Source organism: Physeter macrocephalus, chromosome 17, assembly GCF_002837175.3.
Source record: "Physeter macrocephalus isolate SW-GA chromosome 17, ASM283717v5, whole genome shotgun sequence".
Lineage (NCBI taxonomy): Eukaryota > Metazoa > Chordata > Mammalia > Artiodactyla > Physeteridae > Physeter > Physeter macrocephalus.
Window position 1 is genome coordinate 38,666,451 of NC_041230.1, and position 19,672 is coordinate 38,686,122.

Consider the following 19,672-nt stretch of genomic DNA (forward strand, 5'->3'; position numbering starts at 1 on the left):
CCACATGTGCACAGCCTCTCCCACTATCAGCATCCCACGCTGGACGGTGTATTTGTCACCGTTTGTGAACCTGTGTTGACATGTCAATATCACTGTAAGTCCACAGTTTACATTAAGGTTCACCTTTGATGTGGTACATTCTTTGGGTTTTGACAAATTAATCCCTCATTTTACAGTAAAGGAAACAAAATCCAAAAGACTGTGAAGTGACTTGTCCCCAGTCACACTAGTGAGTGGCAGAGCTGGTCCCGGGACCAACATTGCCTTCTCTCTCTCTTTCTCTCACTCTCTTTGTTTACAAAAGATAATATTTGCACATGGTACAAATTTAATAAGTGCCAGAGGCTCTACAGTGAAAAGTTAGTCTCCCTCTCACCTGTGGACCCTCCCTAAAGGCAATCATTCTTTCTGGATGTTTCCGTCTCCTGTTGAACTGTGACTTTGAATAACATGCAAAGGACTATAAAAAGTATCCTTCAAGGATGTGTAAGATTTAAGCATTAGATTTTCTAAATGCTGCAGTTCAGATTCTGTGCTATAGTGTAGTGAAAAGCACTTGGCCTTTTGAGTCAGGTGGACCTAGATTGGAATTTGGCTCCAGGGTTGACTATCCATGTGACTTTAGGTGACTTAAGTATGTCACTTGAGTTGCTGGGTGGTTGAATAAGGTAACTTTTGTTAGACTCATTGCATTCTTTCTTTCTTTATTTTCTTAATAAATTTATTTATTTATTTATTTATTTTTGGCTGTGTTGGGTCTTCGTTGCTGCACGCGGGCTTTCTCTAGTTGCGGTGAGCGGGCTCCTCGTTGTGGCTTCTCTTGTCGTGGAGCACAGGCTCTAGGCATGCAGGCTTCAGTAGCTGTGGCACGTGGGCTCAGTAGTTGTGGCTTGCGGGCTCTAGAGCTCAGGCTCAGTAGTTGTGGCACACAGGCTTAGTTGCTCCGCAGCATGTGGAATCTTCCCGGGCCAGGGCTCAAACCTGTTTCCCCTGCATTGGCAGGCAGATTCTTAACCACTGCACCACCAGGAAAGCCCGGGTCATTGAATTCTTTAATAGGTGCTCAAAAAACTGTCAGTTCCTTTTTGGTTCAGGGAAACTTTTTTTTTTTTTAAAGACTGTTTTATGCATTATGCTCTGAAAGCATGCACAGTACAAAATATTATATTAAGTAAAACTTGCCCGGTTCTTTTGCTTCTCATAAGTCTTAATTAAACTCAGTAAGTGCATTAGAAGTTCTAGAACACTACTGTCAAAAGGATCACTGTGATATTTTAGAAGGCAGCATTTGACTAGTTTAATCTTTAACTGGGGTAAAATCAAGTTCCAGCCTGTATTGAATTTCAATGTTAGGATTTAGCTTGATTCTGAATAGGCTCATCATGTTTGTATTTCCATACATGTACATCCCTGCAGAAGATAAGGCCATAAATTAAGAAAACTGTTACATTCACAGTAGCATCAACAAGAATATTTAGGAATAAACTTAACATTTGCATATGGCTCTATATTTTACAAAATATTTTAACATGAATTATCTTAATTGCTCCATATGCTAAAAGCTTAACGCCTACATTATATTATCCATGAGGAAACTGGGACCTAGAGAGGTTTAAATGTCTTATCACTCATTTAATATGTGGATTTGGGCAGCCACATAGGTGGCAGAAACAAAGTTCACACCCACATTTCCTGATTCCTGACTTCCCAGTGCTCTTTCGGTGACTTTGCAGCCGTCTCTAAGGGATGTGTTTGACAATATAATGGGAGTCTATGAAATGAGCACGTGAGGGCTGCTTTCGGTTTTGTTTGCTTTGAAACAGAAACACGTATTTATTCTTAATACTTTATAAAAAATATATATATATATTTATTTATTTTGACTGCACCAGGTCTTAGTTGGGGCACAGGATCTTTGTTGCGGCACGCGGGATCTTTAGTTGCAGCATGTGAACTCTTAGTTACAGCATGCATGCGGGATCTAGTTCCCAGACCAGGGCTCGAACCTGGGCCCCCTGCCTTGAGGGCGCAGAGTCTTACCCACTGGGCCACCAGGAAGTCCTGTTCTTAATACTTTTGACCATTTTGATTCCTCCGAGTTTTTCCTTTCTTCTTAAATTCAAATTTCCAGTCAGTCTTTCCAGAGAAACTCAGTCCTCCAGACATTGAAGACAGATGCTGAACAAGCCAATATAATAAAATCAAATCTTCTATTGTTCAATCTGCTCTCCCTTCCATGGCTGAAGTTCTGTGATTCTGTTCAGTTAATTTGCATTGATTGATAACTTCTAGCTGCAGCTTTTTTTTTTTAAAGAAAAAATGAAAATAGGGCATTGTAACTTCCCCACAAAAATAGAACTTTTGAGAAAGTAAACAGCAGTCAATCTGCTTTGTTCATTCATTCTTTGATTCAGTTAATCAGTCACCAAAAAATTTACCAAATACCTACTGATTGCCACTCTGCTTGGTTGACAAATACAGAAATGATTAAGAATCAGCTGCTACCTGATTCCCAGTGAAGCAAACAAAGAGTTACAATAGAGCATCATTCATAGTTAAGAGTACCAACAAACATGCCTCTCTTACTTGTTAGAACACCAGTCCTCTAAGTTTAGATGAAGGATCGTGAGGCTTAACCACAGAGGCCTCTTCTCAGGGCTGGATCTGTAATAGAAAGCCAAGATGCATTCATAAATGAATGTGGAAATCCCCAGAAAGGAATGAGGAAATCCCCAGGTTCCCAGTGGGGTCATTGGTACCCATGTGTCTCCTTGTCTAATCTTTTCTGAGCCGTTTTGGTTTTCCTAGATCCATACTGGCCTCTTATTTTGCCCCTCAGTCCTGTCCTACACATTTATACTGGAAAAGCCACAGGTAGTTACAGAAACTCCACTTTTCTTCAAAGCACCATTTCACTTACTCTCAGAGAGGCTTTTTCACACCAAAGAATTAAAAAGGTACCTTGAGAGTCTGTCTATACCTTCCCTGCTTCAGCTTCCCCATCTCTTGGTATTTTGTTTGGTGATCCCTAGTTGTACAGATACCTCAAGTAACCTTGAGTTACCAGAAAACCTTTCAGCTAAACAGGATTTCATCTTTCGAGTATTAACTTCAGAACTGATGGAACAGAAAGCTCCTGAGGATGGGTTAGAAATTTGTTACATCTTGATCAAGTTGAAGATTCAATGTTTCAAAAATTTTGGGGTGGGGAGGGGTGCTTCATTTTTTTCAACTAGTCTTACCTCTTAATGGCTGAGGTACCAGAAAAGTATAGAAGACCATGAGCAAACTTGCAGTCAAGTCAGGTAATGCTAGAGTAGATAGGAAAGAGTTTTAAAGCTTGATTAATCCAACCTCTTTATTTTCCAGATTAGGAAACTAAGACTCAGAGAAGTCAATTGATTCATGTTAAGTCTCTCAACTGCTCAGTGGAATTATTTACAAACAACCCTATGTGAAACATGCCCGATAGTTATACTGCTAAAAAAAGGAAACTTCCAAATGATATGGAACATCTTTACAACAGGTAGAAATTATATATCAAGTATTAGGTTGTGTTTCAGAACTTGAATCTCTACCCCACTTTGCCTCCTAGTGAGCAGGGAAGACCCCCTACTAGAAAGAGACTGCACATAAGCATAGTCCAAAGAAATTCCACAACACTTGGGTGTTAGGGCCCAGAGGCGGGGCAGGCAGGCCCTCCCCTCAGTGGGGCAGGAACAACTTACCTATTGTGCTTTCACTGCTTCTTCAGTCGGTACTGTCACCAGCCTCGTGTGCAGGAGACTGGGAGGAACTAGCCCCAACAGTTTTTTCTGTATGTGGTATGACTTCACTGGAAGATTCTTTTTTTCTGGGGCATGTGGTCATTGTCAGTGCTGGCACCAAGAGATCACAGTGCAGCATTGACTGAATCAGTCCAGCCTCCCATGTCCCTTTATGGGTCACTAAACTCCAGATACAAGTCAATGATGTGGGGCAATCCACATTAAGGGGAAAGTGACCAGATTGCACTTTGGGAGTGTAAGCAGCGGGTAATGTCAGATGTCAGGTGCAGACCAAACTGTTCACCTGCATGTGAGTTTAGTGTGAGGCAAGAGATTAGAAGGAGGGGACTGTCGTTGGAAAGGACTGGCTACACTGTGACCCTGGAGAGCTACCGGAAGACTTGGTAGAAAGGAGCTATGTAAGTCTCTCCCTCAGTAGGAGGAAGAGGAGGCCGCACAGGAGTGCTGTCCATGGTGCCACTGGGAACTTCAGGCCTGCTTTGCAGAGGTCGCAGGAATAGGGTCATTAATAGTCTGATGATCTGGGATCCACTGAATCTGAGGGGCCACAGCAGGGATAAAGTTAAGGATTGAAGAAATAAAAATATCATTATGAACAGGAGGAGGTTAGTATTGGGAGGTCATGGGGTACATGCTTTGCTCTTTTTTACATTGTGGTAAAATAGACATAACATAAAAGTAACATTTTAACCATGTTAAAGTGTATAATTCAGTGGCATTTACAGTGTTGCACAGCCATCATCACTGTTGTCTAGTTCCAGAACTTTTTCATCACTCCAAATGGAAACCCCATACCCATTAGGCATTCAGTCCTCATTTCTCCCTCCCTTCAACCCTGGCAACTGCTAGTCCACTTTCTTTCTCTATGGATTGTGCATGGATTTTATGTCAGACAGATCTAGGTTCATCCTGGCCCTGTCATTTACTGACAGTTTACCTTTGCTCAACTAACATAGCTTTTCTGTTCCTCAGTTTTCCAAAGTTTTAGAATGAGAATAAAATGCTTAACTTGCAGGACTCATGGGAGAATTGATTGTATATTAAATGTTTAGCTGAATAGCTGGTTCATTCTTAAGTGGACATGCAATAAATGGTAGTTATTGTTTGCTTTATAAAAGCAATAACAGTGGGGTTCCTTTATTATTTTTTTTAAATTAATTTATTTTTGGCTGCGTTGGGTCTTTGTTCCTGCGCGCAGGCTTTCTCTAGTTGTGGCAAGTGGGGGCTACTCTTGGTTGCGGTGCGTGGTCTTCTCATTGTGGTGGCTTCTCTTGCTGTGGAGCACGGGCTCCAGGCGTGCAGGCTTCAGAAATTGTGGCATACGGGCTCAGCATTTGTGGCTCACGGGCTCCAGAGCTCAGGCTCAGTAGTTGTGGTGCACGGGCTTAGTTGCTCTGCGGCATGTGTGAATTTCCCAGACCAGGGCTCGAACCCGTGTCCCCTGCATTGGCAGGTGGATTCTTAACCACTGTCCCACAGGGAAGTCCCCCAGTGGTGTTCCTTTAAATTGTATACAACTGCATTTAAACTGCTTATTCACCAAAAACTCAGGTAACACAAAAGGTGCTGAAGTAGGGAACTTGACTTTTGCCTTCCAGGCTAGTTGAAGAGGTCAGAGACCTATATATTCAAGAACTGATTATGTGTTACAAGCTCTAAAATGCTTTTGGAATTTATAGGAGAAAAGTCATTAATGGTGGTTAGATGCTTAATGAATATTTGAATTAGAGAATGAATGAACAGTTCAACAGTGAAATGATACAGCAGGCCTACGGAAGAGGTAGAACTTGAGCTGGGTCAGTTTAGTAAGTACCACTGCCTGTCTTTCATCTATAAAGTGCAATCTTGTCGTTAGGATGCAGAGCAATCCATAAGGTGGATAATAGAACTGGATTTTGATGATTGTTTATAGATGGCCAGTCCAAAATTTTTGGAAAATAGATACACTTCCATTAAGGACGTTTAAAGAGAAGTAGATTAAGGCTCACTCCAAGGAGGAATTTTAACTATTAATGTTGGAAGGGAGGTGACAATCCTGTATGTGTCAAGCAGAGGCCATTCAAGTTCTTTGAGCTCTCATAGAGAAAACTCATTGATCAGTTTGAGCCAAAGGAGACTTTAAATCTTTCCACTTTGAAAAAAAAAATTTCTCTATTCTTACCTGTGAACTTAATGGATTATTGGTGAATTGATAAGAGTTATTCTTAATTTCTCCCTCTTTCCACATGCTCTTCCCCTCATCACTCTCTATCCCTTTAAACTTGTTTTTCTTTTAGCACTTGTCACTGTCTGATATTATATATTTGTTTATTTTCTGTCCCCTCACTAGAATGTATGCTCCTTTGAAGCAGATAATTTGTTTCCCAGTGTATCCACAGAACCACAAACGTGTCTGGCACACAGTTGGCACTCAGTAAACATACGCTGAACCTTTATGTAAAAATGAATCACATATGTATATGTATAAATAGCTGTGCAATTTTATTCTATTCCTTGTAAGAAAATACAGAAAAGTACAAGAAGAGAATTTAAAAATTGGAGGAGTTTATCAACAACAGCATATGCCTCTGAGAAATGTGCTTGATTTGAATTCATGTTAGTTTGAAGTGCTTTAGCCAGTAAATAATAAAGATTTAGCTTCGTTTATTTGTTTGTTTGTTTTGTACTAAAGATGCTGGTAAGGAAGGATGGCTCCTTAGGGATTACATCTGGAACACACAATCCAGAGGCAAACAGTAGGCCCTTACGTTATCTGGGGGAATCCCTTTTTTACCTCCTGTAATTTGTGATATCATAATTAGCCCCACATAGTATTTCTGAACACTGCCATACAATGCACCTCATTTAGCTGGGCTTGTGGAGGTTAGATCATGCACAGGAAGCCGGCTCCTTTGTTATCAGGCTCCACAGAGGAATTGGGAGGCTTAAGGAGTGTGAAAAATTAGGTTTGATTTAAAGGGACAGGGTTCTCTAGAAAAGCACAGAGATTTTTCCACCTTGTGCCTCCATGACCTTTAGTTTCCCATAATCATCATTGATTTCTACCTCAATGCTCTTTCTGTAAATTAGGGCCTCTTGAAGTTTCCCTTTCCTCATCCTTTAAAATAGGTGTGCTAATACAGACTTTGTGAGATAGTTATAATTTCAATGTGCAAACTCTTTAAAAAATCTAACATAGTACCTGGGAGATAAAAATCCCAGCATAGTTTCTGGAACACATATTAAGTGTGTAATCTTTGTCAGATCCTCTTTCTTCTTCTTTTATTATTATTATTGTCTATACCATCAAGTTTTAGTCAATTTATTAAAACAGAATTGCATTTTAAAATCCTGTTGTGGGGACTTCCCTGATGGTCCAGTGGTTAAGAATCCACCTGCCAATGCAGGGGACACGGGTTCAATTCCTGGTCCAGGAAGATCACACATGTTGTGGAGCAACTAAGCCCGTGTGCCACAACTACTTAGCTTGCATTCTAGAGGCCACAAGCCACAACTACTGAGCCCACATGCTGCAACTACTGAAGCCTGCATGCCTAGAGCCCGTGTCCCGCAACAAGAGAAGCCACCACAATGGGAAGACCACGTGCCACAATGAAGAGTAGCCCCCACTCGCAGCAACTAGAGAAAGCCCAGGCGCAGCAACGAAGACCCAACGCAGCCATAAATAAATAAATAAATAAATAAATAAATAAATAAATAACAGTAAGCTCGTAGAATTTAAAAAAATAAATAAAATAAAATCCTATTGTGTTTGATTGGAGTTTTGAATAGCATTTTGGCACTTCATAAGATACTTTAAATTATCCACCTTGAATAATAATAATATTAACATTAATCTTATTATTATTGGTTTATTTGTTTTATTTTTCCTGTTAGATCACAAGCAATGAGAGAGAACAATTCTTGTTCACTTTTTTTTTTTTTTGGCGGTACGCGGACCTCTCACTGTTGTGGCCTCTCCCGTTGCGGAGCACAGGCTCCGGACGCACAGGCTCAGCGGCCATGGCTCACGGGCCCAGCCGCTCTGCGGCATGTGGGATCTTCCCAGACCTGGGCACAAACCCGTGTCCCCCGCATCGGCAGGCGGACTCTCGACCACTGCGCCACCAGGGAAACCCTCTTGTTCACTTTTATATTCACTACAGTGCCTGGAACAGTACTTTGATTACAGTAGATTCAGAAGTGTTTGTTGAATCCTTTTTAAAAGGTACAAATAAAACAGTTAACATAGTTATTGTTAATAAACATCAGAATCCTCACACACTTAACCCTGTAAAGCCAGTGCAGATCTAGATGCACATTTATTGAACTGGAGAGAATAGGACATGCCCATGTGACAGTTACATCTTAAGAATGACAAATCTAGAGCAAGCTGTGTTTTGCTTTGTTTTCTTTCAAATCTAGTCTTAAGCTTTTCTATTTGGTGGTCATTGCTTGTTAGTTTCTAATAGCAGGGCCTTTAGCAGTAAGATAATTATTGTATTGATGAATAATAGATGAAGAGACTCTTGAGGTAGTCAGAAGTAGGAAAGGAAGGGGTCAGAAAATAGGTTCACCTACCTTGTTCACCCAGCAGTTCTTCAGGCTGCACGCATGAAAGAGCAATGCTCCCTTTTTAGTCTCCCTTTGATTCAGCCTGTCTGCTAATCTCAGATGGTTTCCTTAGGCTTAGAGCTACAGTCGTTCACGTCAGGGCTAGAGTGTTGCTTAAGATAAGCCTCCAAGCCCTGCTAATTCGTGTATGGTGTTTGATTCGCATTCCTCCGGCCTTGCACTCAGTGTACCACCATTTCCTTTTCCCTAGGTGTACGTGGTCGGGAATGAACCTTTAACAGTTTTGGTGGATTCCCTGCTTCCTGTCCTGGGAGTGCTCTTTTCTCTCTACTGTTTTACCAAGCACAGTGTGTCTCACTTAAGGTAAACAATCTAGAGAACCTTATTGTTTGTAAATACTGAAGTCTTTCTTGTATGTTGTTCTTATTTTGAATATGACTTATGCCACTTTATAATTTTTTTTTTCTTTCAAAGTCAGGAGAACATTTGACAATCCTCTAGAAAAGAAAGAGCTTTGCAGATTGCACAGGATTGGATCTAGTTTTTAGAATGACTTTCCTCAGCCTCTGTCTTAGACATCAGAAATGAAATCTCCGTTTACATGTATGAACATGCCACTGTTTGATCAGTGAGAAATACTGGAATTACATGTCTAGGGAGGAGGAAATAGAGGTTGGATGATAAATACCTTGTGAGTAGTTAGAAATCAAGTTGGGGAAATCTGGATCTGAATGTGGCACTCTGTAATTTAGGCTTGGATTTGGTGTTAGTGCTGTACAGTGTTGTTGAGAATGAAGGGATTCCTTAGTCATCCAGAAAATAATCTTTTGTATTGGAATTTAAGTAGGACTCATTTTGTATCAGCTCTGTTTCACAGTGATTTATTTTGTTTCTTCCTCCTTCTAAGACTTTAATTGGAAGTTTGAGATTGACATATACACACTACTATATATAAAATAGATAATAAGGACCTATTGTATAGCACAAGGAACTCTACTCAGTACTCTGTAATGGCCTATATGGGAAAAGAATCTTAAAAAGAGTGGATATATGTATATGTATAACTGTTTCAGTTTGCTGTACACTTGAAACTAACACAACATTGTAGATCAGATATACTCCAATAAAAATATTTAAAGATCCTACAGAATTCTGATTTTTGGTGTTTGGAAATCCCCCACGTGTAATCTCATATTCAGAAATAGTATCTTCTTCATAGTGTTATTATGAAGACTAACTATGCATTGAAGTGTTTAGCACTGTCCCTGGCAAATAATAAGCTCAATAACTAGTCACTATCATCATTAAGTGATAAAGCGAAGTACTCAGTCTTGCATATTATTCGAAGCTTACATATTGCCTTTAACTCTCTAACTTTTGGTCAGTGGATCACTGAAGCCCACAGACATGAGGGAAGTGACAAGAGAAAGTGCAGTGGAAGATGGAGGCTATAAATATGTGAATTTGGCTTCAAAAGACCATTCCTGTAATAACTCTTGTTTTAGTTTTGAAGCCCAAGTCCTCACCGCACTATCATGTCCTCATCAGAGACTGAGAAGGAAGAAGCAAACGTTGATTCCATTCCTGTCCTAGTTGATTGGCACGGATAAGAGGGGATAAGGAATCAGCAAGAATTTGTTGGTGTGCTGTTTCTTGGTCTCCAGTTATTGGTCCCACTGATCTTAGATGGTTTGATCACTGTGAACTTTTCTTTCACAGTGCCTGATTCAAAGGCAGTGAGTTCATTTGGAATAAAAAAAAATCATGTGGGGCTCATATCAGAGCTGCTTCTACAACCAGAGATTAGTCAGTCACTCACTGAATTTCAGGATATTTGCATTCTGAAATTCACAAGAAGCATAGTTTCCACTCCTGCACTTCAGTAGTACTAGATGATTGTGCCAGCCTTTAGAACGCATGGAACCTGACTTTCATTCTTTTTTTATGTTAGCTTGTTAAATGTGTAGAGTAGGATGACAAGCTCATTTATAACTGCTTTTTTCTGCCAGGTCACTTTGCCAAGAGATCTTATTATGGATGCTGGGGAAACTGGAGAGGAAAAAGGCAATTACTAGCCTGAAAGGATTTGCAGGGTTGGACAAAACTGTGCCCTCTCTCCATTCTCTGTGCCACTTTAGAGCTGCCACTCAAGGTGGCATTATGATTACCATCAAAGAGGCCGTTTGGTGAGTCCACCCATCCTTTGCTGTCTCTCTTCAGATTTAATTGTACTCGAAAGGCCATTCTGTGACTCGTCCACTAGGGGGCGCTGATAGAAAGGAAACCAGAAACTCAAGCAGCTGAGGTGCTGCTATTTATTGATATCTCTAAGTGAAATGTGAGCCTTAAATGATCCTCCAGGTTTTTCCGAGATGCTAGCTAATAGGTGCAATTTACTGGAGCCTCACAACTCTGCATCACAACAAGCCCACTTACTTCACAAAGTCTTTGCCAGTGAATCAGAGTAAAAGGCAGACACATGTTCACCCTCAGCACCATAACAGTCCAGTTCTCCCTCTGACACTCAGAATGGTATATGTGTGTTCAGAGTCAGACTTAATCCTAAGGGAAATTGTCTCAAAGCTCTCTTTTATGGTAATTTTATGATGGGGGTTTGTTTCTCTTCGGGGTTGTTTAGAAGGCGGCTAACAAGTGTTAGTGGAATGGATAATATATTTCTCCTACATCTCACAAGTGTCTTTTAAATTATTTCCATTTTCTAGGTGATGTTTAGATGTTATTACCTACGAACATAAGTTCTTGTTGATCAGAGTCCATGTGATATTTAACTGGTGGCAGCTACTCAGATGTCACATCACATTCAAAGTGCTGCTATTTGTTAAAGTGTTTAAATTTTTTTTTTTTTAGCTTTTTAAATTTATATTTAATTTATTTATTTATTTAATTTTGGTGATGTTTAGATGTTATTACCTACGAACATAAGTTCTTGTTGATCAGAGTCCATGTGATATTTAACTGGTGGCAGCTACTCAGATGTCACATCACATTCAAAGTGCTGCTATTTGTTAAAGTGTTTAAATTTTTTTTTTTTTAGCTTTTTAAATTTATATTTATTTATTTATTTATTTAATTTTTGGCTGTGTTGGGTCTTCGTTTCTGTGCGAGGGCTTTCTCTAGTTGCGGCGAGCAGGGGCCACTCTTCATCGCAGTGCGCGGGCCTCTCACTGTCACGGCCTCTCTTGTTGCGGAGCACAAGCTCCAGACGCGCAGGCTCGGTAGTTGTGGCGCACGGGCTTAGTTGCTCCGCGGCATGTGGGTTCTTCCCAGACTAGGGCCCAAACCCGTGTCCCTGCATTGGCAGGCAGATTCTCAACCACTGCACCACCAGGGAAGCCCAAAGTGTTTAAATTTAACTAACTCTTTAAGTTCATGGTTAATTTGGTTAAGTTTTAAAACACTTACTCAATATGAGAGTCTTGAGGAAAATAGAAAAAACACATTGATTGCAAACAGAATTATCAGCACAAACTTAAGCTACTAATTTACTGAGAGTTGTTGAGCATTAGTAGGTTTTGCGGTTATAACTATGCCCCCGAACTGAAGGAGCTTAATATTTTTTGGCATGTTTATTTAAAAACCCCTCGGAACAGTTTATCCTGGGACCAATTTAGGGACTAGATAGAGAATTTTATAGTATGTGATTTATCAGCAGTTAAAACTTATTGCTGTCTTAACAAGTCTTTAGTGCAAATATGTCAAAATCAACAGTTCTTATTGCGGCAGGCGGACGCGCAACCACTGCGCCACCAGGGAAGCCCCAAGTTTCTCTTCTTGGTAGGAAAAAAAGTGAATAGGCAGTGATTGAATGGATCTCCATACACTGGCAGAAGCAATGGATCCTTAACCTGGGGTCTGTACATGGACTTCTCGGAATCTATAATCCCCTTGAAATTATACACAAGAAAATTTTTTATATGCAAACATGGATTCTTTGCTGAAAATAGGGTCCATAGCTTTCATTAGGTATTGAAGATGCTCCATGTCTCCAAAACGTTGACACCATACCAAAGAAATGTGTGTGTGTGTGTGTGTGTGTGTGTGTGTGTGTGTGTGTGATTTTATGATTTGTTCTAAAGATCCTGCTCATGGTGCTAGTCCCCCAAGGGCAGGGTCCATATCACCACCTGGTCTTTATCACCACTTACCTTTCACTCTGCCATTCTTCCCAGCAGCACCAGTAATCAATAAGAAGTTTGATTAAAGAAACTAAAAGAGCAACTTAGATTTCATGATCTTTGGATCCAGAATTTTTACCTTTCTGGAACTAAATATAACTATTTGGGATTGACTCTTTCATTGAAATTTTAAGAATGAATAAAATAATGCTTCTTAAGGTAGTTGTTGTCATGTCTTTTTTTTTTAAAGAATACTTGAATACAGTACTTCATTTTGACAGTTGAGGTGGTTCACAGAAGCTTAGAAGCTATTTTAGCTTTTCTTCTAACGTAAAATGTGGTGGAGATAACATGATTGATCTGAAGGACTCTGGAAGATGCTAGGATAATATAGGAAGTAATTCTAAGCGTAATTTCTAGGTTATTCATTCTACTAAAGGAGTATAAAGGCTATGTTATTAAGTGAACTGGCAGATTGGGACATACTGCCCAGTGAGATGGTTTGCCAAATTAACTGTAATAATTGTATTTTCAATGAAATGAAGCAGCAGCTGTCATTTTTTTTCTCAATTTAGTCTGAAAGAAATTTTATTCTTTTTTCTTTTTAATTAACCACTTTATTTTATTTATTTTTGGTTGTGTTGGGTCTTCGTTGCTGCGCGCGGGCTTTCTCTAGTTGCGGCAAGCGGGGGCTACTCTCTGTTGCAGTGCACAGGCTTCTTATTGTGATGGCTTCTCTTGTTGTGGAGCACGGGCTCTAGGCATGCGGGCTTCAGTAGTTGTGGCACATGTGCTCAGTAGTTGTGGTGCACGGACTTAGTTGCTCTGTGGCATGTGGAATCTTCCCGGACCAGGGATCGAATCTGTGTCCCCGGCATTGGCAGGCAGATTCTTAACCACTACGCCGCCAGGGAAGTCCCAGAAATTTTATTCTTTCATCACAAAAGTAATACATGTTCTTTGTATAATACAAAAAAGCATAAAGAGGAAAACAAAAATCAACCACTATCCTAATTCACTGTTTACATTTTAGTGTTTTGTTTTCTAGTGTATCTTCTGTACCTTTGTATTTATTTACATGATACAGTATAAGAATACTATATATTGGCTTTTTCACTTATCCGATGAATGAAAGCTAGAAGCCTTAGTACCTCATGAGAATTTTCTTGAAACTTTTTGCAGAAATCATGGCACCGTTTTCGATAACTTAGCCACATATTATTACTTGGAAATTTGGCCTCCTCAGTTTTCTGTGCCTTTATGCATTTTCATAACTCAACAGTTGGTTCACTGAGATTGACTGAATCTCTTCCTATGAAGATCATGTCTTTTTCCACTGCCCATGACCCTTAATGGCTCATTGAAAAAAGGTCCAAGTTCCTTTGAATGGCATCCAAGGCTCTCTGTGATCTGCCCTTGCTTTTCAGCCTTCTCTTTCTCTTCTTTTCTTCAGGAACCAGAATATCTGCATAAACCTATACTTTAATTCCTCCTTGCTTTTGCAACTTATTGAAATAATAGTAAGTCTTCTACATCCATCTTTTTTTTTTTTTTTTTCTATATCCATCTTAAAATGAATCTTCCCCATTTGAGCAAATGACTATGTAGGACATGATAGCCTAGCTTCTGAGAATAAATACCTTTTCATAATGGAGAAACAGGAAAATAATTTAAGCAAATTTTTGAGCTCTTTATAATGATTTACTGTATGGAAATAACATGTTACGTTAGAAGATTATTAATGGGGTTTCCAAAAAAATAGTTTCTCTGGGTGATAAATCTTACCCTGCATTGCAGTGATGAAGATGAAGATGAAGCCCTATACCAGAAGGTGTCCTCAGAGCAGTGCCAGGTGGAGCACCTTGGGGAGTTGCTGTCCCACTGCCAGGAATGTGGTTTGGCAGGCGACTTCTTCATCTTATGCTTGAAGGTAAGAACTGTGTATAGTTCATGATCAGCTTTATTCTAGGGTAGTACCAGGAGTCCCTTTGAATTTTCAAGGCAGTCATAATTTTAGGTCCTAAAATTAGGTCTTAATTTAGGAGAAATAGAGGACATAAGCGTAATTTATTTTTTAGTAGCCTTTGGTTTGGTCAAAAAGAAATTTACCTTCAGCAGTACACATATGATTGAACTACTTTCCAAGATAATCTGCACTGAAATTTTAGAGATGACCAAAGCAGAGCTGTTGATCTATTAAAGGGTTAATCTTTGCTCTGTGTTGACAGTAAGAACTCTTTTGAAGTTAATAGTAGGTTTTACAGCTATAGAGTAATCCCCTATCCTTTCTGGCTATTGTTTTGTCAGGTATTTGCAAAGGAGATTTAGCAGTTCTGCCTCTCTCATTTCATTTTGTAGCCACTTGAAACCTTTTCGGGGTTTGTTTCTTAGCCTGGTGGTTGTGCTTCCTTTTGCCCTAATCTCTGACAGTAACTTATGCCCCATACTGTTACTCCTTGTGTGTACTGCTAGCGACCATAAGCCGGTATCTCTGATTCCCTGTCCATCTCTGCCTTCTTTAGTATTTTCCCTAAATAAAGTGTCAACTCTTAAGAGAATGTCTGTGGAGTTTAAGGTTGGTTTGGGTGTGGGAGAATGCAAGGAGGGAATCAGGGCTAACGTTCCTAGAATTGAAGTGGGTGATACTTTTTCGAGGATTCTCACCTCCCATGTTCACATTCATCTCCCTGCCCAGCCATTCACTGTAAATAACATTCCAAGAAATTACCCTCTTAATTGGATAATTTCTTTAAAATTTGTTTAAAAAACAAAAAATCAAAGGGCTTTGCTCTAAACCAAGGTTCTTCTGCCTTTGTACTGTTGACGTGTTGGCCTGGATAATTTTTTCTTGGGGTGGGGGCTTCCTGTCCATTGTAGGAAGTTTAGCAACATCCCTGACCTCTACTCACTAGATGTCTGTGTCACCTCCCAATTATGACAACCAAAAATGTCCCTAGGTATTGCTATGTGCCCCCTGGGGAGCAAAATTGCCCAGAAACAGTTGAGGACCACTGCTCTAAACTGTCACTTACTATGGTAAAGCATTAATTCTTAAGGAACCTAAGGTTTTCCTTTCCCAAGGAAATTTACAGTGTGAAAGCTAGCGAAAAGCTTACAAAACCCACAGTAATGAATTATCTATTAGTAGAAGTTTAGTTCTAAATATCTTAGGGAAAAAGAGGTGTGGTGCTGAAAGCATGTAATAGTCTCTAAAAAAAGGTTTGGAAATGTTATATGACCTCAGTTCAAGGGAAGCTAGTGGTAGAGATCATAAAAATAGTGATAAAGTAAGTAGTCTGTCAAACTAGTTCTTTGTGTGTATGTATGTTTTTTATTATGAAGTTTAAAATTTTCGTATACCTGGTATCATGATATATGTATTATTCTGCGACTTACGTCTTCCATTCAGCCGTGTTTTTGTGATCCCTCTATATTGATATCCATATAGATCTAGTTCATTTATCTCACCTGCTGCAATATAATGAATACATCACAATTTATGCTTATTGCTGTACATTTAAGTTGTTACGAGTTTTTGGCTATTGTACATAATGCTGTAATGAAAACAGACTGGTTCTCTGTATACACATTTCAAACAGAGTTTTCTAGCTGTTTTTGAAATCGTTAGTTGTACAGGATTTTTCTTCTCTTTTTCTTTTCTCCCACACTGATAGGAGTTGACTCACATGGCTGTGGAAGATGAAGCAGAGTTAAAAACCAAGCCCTTCTCCAGCAAAAGCCTCTTGGAATTAGAGCAGCACCAGACTCTTCTTGTGGAAGGTCGGGAGCGGAAGCTGCTGGTCCTCCAGCTTACGGCTGTTCTGTGTGAGAGAATGTCTGAGCAGATATTCACAAACATCACTCAGGTCAGTGACGGCCACATGCCGGTTCCCAGCCTGGTGGTATTTGTCTATTTCGGTTTCTTTCATTCTTTCCCCAAAATGTTCAAAGAAATGTTTACTCAGAGTGTGGTTTGATGACACCTGCATCAGTGTTACCTGGAATTCAGGTTAAACGTAAATTACTGAGCCCACACCAGGCTAAGAGAATCAGTACTTTCATAGGTCCTGGGAATCAGCATGTTTAACAAGCTCCTGAGGTGATTCTCATGCACATGAAACTGAGAATTATTTAAGATATTTATATATCACAGTGGTTTTCAACTTTTGGTGCAAATAAAATTGTCTGGGATCTTTTTCCTAATACTGATGCCTAGCCCACTTTTAGAGATTCTGATTCAGCATGTCTGCATTAGAGCCTGGGCATATGTATTTTTTTAAGCTCCATGGATGATTCTAATGTGCATTAAAAGTTAAGAATGATTAAAACTCAAATTTGAAAAGAAAAATCACTAATGATAAGATCACCTTGAATTGTATAGGTCCCCTAACTCACAGATTATCTCCACAACAGTCTGTGAAGTGTTTTTTGAGTGTTTGTTTTGTTTTGTTTTGTTTTGCCTGTGAAGTTTTCAGAGTTTTTTTTTTTTTTTTGGCTGTCATTAGCAGAAATTTTATTTCCAAGCTCTTCAAAGGTTATAACAAGCACAAATAAAGTATTCTTTTAAGTGGCCCAAATTAAATCAGAGACACATCATCAAAGTAAAACACTTGTGACATTGAGTATTCATTTAGGTTGTAATATTTTCACATCACTTTTTAAAAAAATCATTTGTAATATTGTGTAGATCACATTTAAACATTGTTTTAAAGACATGAAATAATTTAGTATTTTTTTAAAGTAAAACCACCATTATAAAGTAGAGGAACTTAAGAAGACACAGATCAAATCTGCTTCATATACAGGATGGGGCAATCTAATACACAATACAACATTAATCCTTTCAAACAAGTTTGCTAAGAAACAGCTCCCACGTTTAGTGTTAAAAATAAAACAGTCTTCTTATTTAGAAAAATCAAGATATCATTTGATTAATAAAGCCCATTCTTCCCCCAATTTTATACTTGCTTGTCTTCATTTAGAAATTATAAATTCATGAGAAAATAACAAATTTTGTTATGGTATAGAAATCTTAGTCGAGAACAACAAATTACAAATATTTAATTTTTTTTAACAAACAATACTGTTTTCCTTCCCAAAATGTAAACATCTAGTAAATAAAACATATGTAACATTCCAGGTATAGAAACACTAGTAATTCACTTAGTGAAAGAGGTGTATTTTGGTATATTTGGTGGTAAGGTTTTTGTTTAAGTATAAAGCACTTCAGCAAAGAACCAGGCCATTATTATTTAAAATCTACTCCTTCACCCAGTTTCCTTGAGTAGAAACTCATAAATTTCTGTAGAATTTTGGCTAAAGGACCAGGCCACAGGAAAGGTCCTGTGAAATATCTAAAAGTCTTTTGGCTGGAGAAATGTGTTCTTGAGATTTGGAGGCAGTCATTCATCACTTGGTGCTTGAAAGCATTCCTCAGCGACTCCTTCCCGACAGTCTTCAGAGTGAAGCACAGGATCTGGGCTCCCGAAAGGGGTTGCTTCTGGCTGGAACACCTACCAGCAGGGCTTCCTTGCAGGCATTCTGCATGCAGTACTGTTGAAGGTCTGCAGCCGGCTGAGAGACCTTGATCCTCTCCACACCGGCCTCCAGCTTGAGCTGCTCCACCCAGGCGCTGCAGGGTGCTCACGCTGGCTCCCAGATTTTTTTCTTTTAATGCTTTCAGAGTAGAGTAACTATGTGAATAAGTGCCTGAATTTAATGGCTCAGACATTATTTTTACCAGCTTTTTAAAAAAATAGGAAATAAAAGTACTAAAGCATAGGCAGTGTAGTCATCATATTTTACCACAGTCAGTTGTTGCTCGGTTGGTGAATAGTCAATTGTAAGACGGTATGATTGTCACGCTTAAATCTGACTCTCCAGCTCTTTGTATCATCGTCATTGTCATCTGCCTTCCGGTGTTGCTAAGCAGCATTTCACTTACAGCTCCCGCTGAGAAAATTTGCAGCTGCCTGTCAGCTCTGACTTATCGTGCCTGTTTAATGAGAATTATGCTCATTATTTCTTTCCTGGCCTCTTATTCCTTCAGTTCACTGACCCCATATTATTTAGTAGGGTGATTTGTTTCTCCTGTGTTTATTATATCAGTTCCCTGAAGACTTTTTCATCCAGACTTTATGTTTTTGTCTCAGGATGCTAGTTGGAAAGGAAAATGGTCTAAAAACTGATATGACTTAAGCCTTCCCACTTATCTTCTTTTACTCCTAATTAAGGAACAGTGGTGTTAGGCTGATACAAAAGTGATTTGTCCCATTAAATTATCGTCAGCTGAGGTTAAAACATATCAGGACAAAAAGAAACACACACAGAAAAAATTGAACTGCATTTGGTAGTCTTACTGCTAGTGATAATTTTGGTATATTATTTTGAAATACACACGTATATGGATATGTTATAAGTAATAAGTTATAAGTAGTTTTGTTAACATAATTAGGAAACAAGATTTTCAGCATAAGAAAGAGAGTTATAAACATAAAATTAAAGAACTTGAGTAAAACTCCTATAATATTAAGTTCTAACTGGAAGTGTTTATATGAACTCATAATTTATTTTTCTCTTTTTAAAAAGCAGGTATTTTCTAGCTCAGTCCACTGTCAGTGCCAAGAAGCAATGACAATCCAGTAGCAATAACTGTCCCCAGTACCAGATTATAGTTTCTAAATACCATCTCCTACCAAAAGAAGGCAAAACTCATTGGATTAAAGGTTCATTCGGGTCTAGGGCAGGAATTGTACTGTAAGCCTCAGGGCATCTTGATGCAATCCGAGGTTAACGGGCTCATGTCAGTGGCATTCAGGAGCCAACTTGGAGGGGCTCCTGTTGACCACAGGTAGGACAATTTGAGCATTACAAAGAATAATACCTGCAGTGGATTAAAACACGTCAAGTCTCCCTCCACCCCCCCCCAAAATCTCTTGTAGGACATGTTTGAGATTGCTCCCCCCCGAAAATCTCTTGTAGGACATGTTTGAGATTGCTGAGGCATCAGTTCACTATTTGTAAATTGATAAATGAAGGGAATGAATAAAGCATTTATCTTTCCCGTGTAACTAGTCAACGAAGAAAATTTTTTCTTTGTATAAGAACCACAGCTGAAAAACTCAAAAAGAGAACTAGAAAATTATATTTTGCAATTCCCTAATAACAAAATGGATCTAGGTAACAGTCATCAAT

The 19,672-nt window shown here is 39.1% G+C and overlaps 1 protein-coding gene and 1 pseudogene across 3 annotated transcripts in view; one reads left to right on the forward strand and one right to left on the reverse strand.

The window, feature by feature from the left end:
- Positions 1-19,672, forward strand: part of TANGO6 (transport and golgi organization 6 homolog) — a 180,590-nt gene that overhangs the window by 37,570 nt on the left and 123,348 nt on the right. For all 3 annotated transcript variants that reach the window (XM_007110768.4, XM_055079350.1, XM_028477698.2), the window contains 4 exons: positions 8,593-8,705; positions 10,352-10,528; positions 14,276-14,408; positions 16,153-16,344. In XM_007110768.4, the coding sequence (XP_007110830.2) occupies positions 8,593-8,705; positions 10,352-10,528; positions 14,276-14,408; positions 16,153-16,344 (615 nt within the window). The remainder of the gene's footprint in view (positions 1-8,592; positions 8,706-10,351; positions 10,529-14,275; positions 14,409-16,152; positions 16,345-19,672) is intronic.
- Positions 17,521-18,209, reverse strand: LOC112065215 (guanine nucleotide-binding protein G(I)/G(S)/G(O) subunit gamma-10-like; annotated as a pseudogene).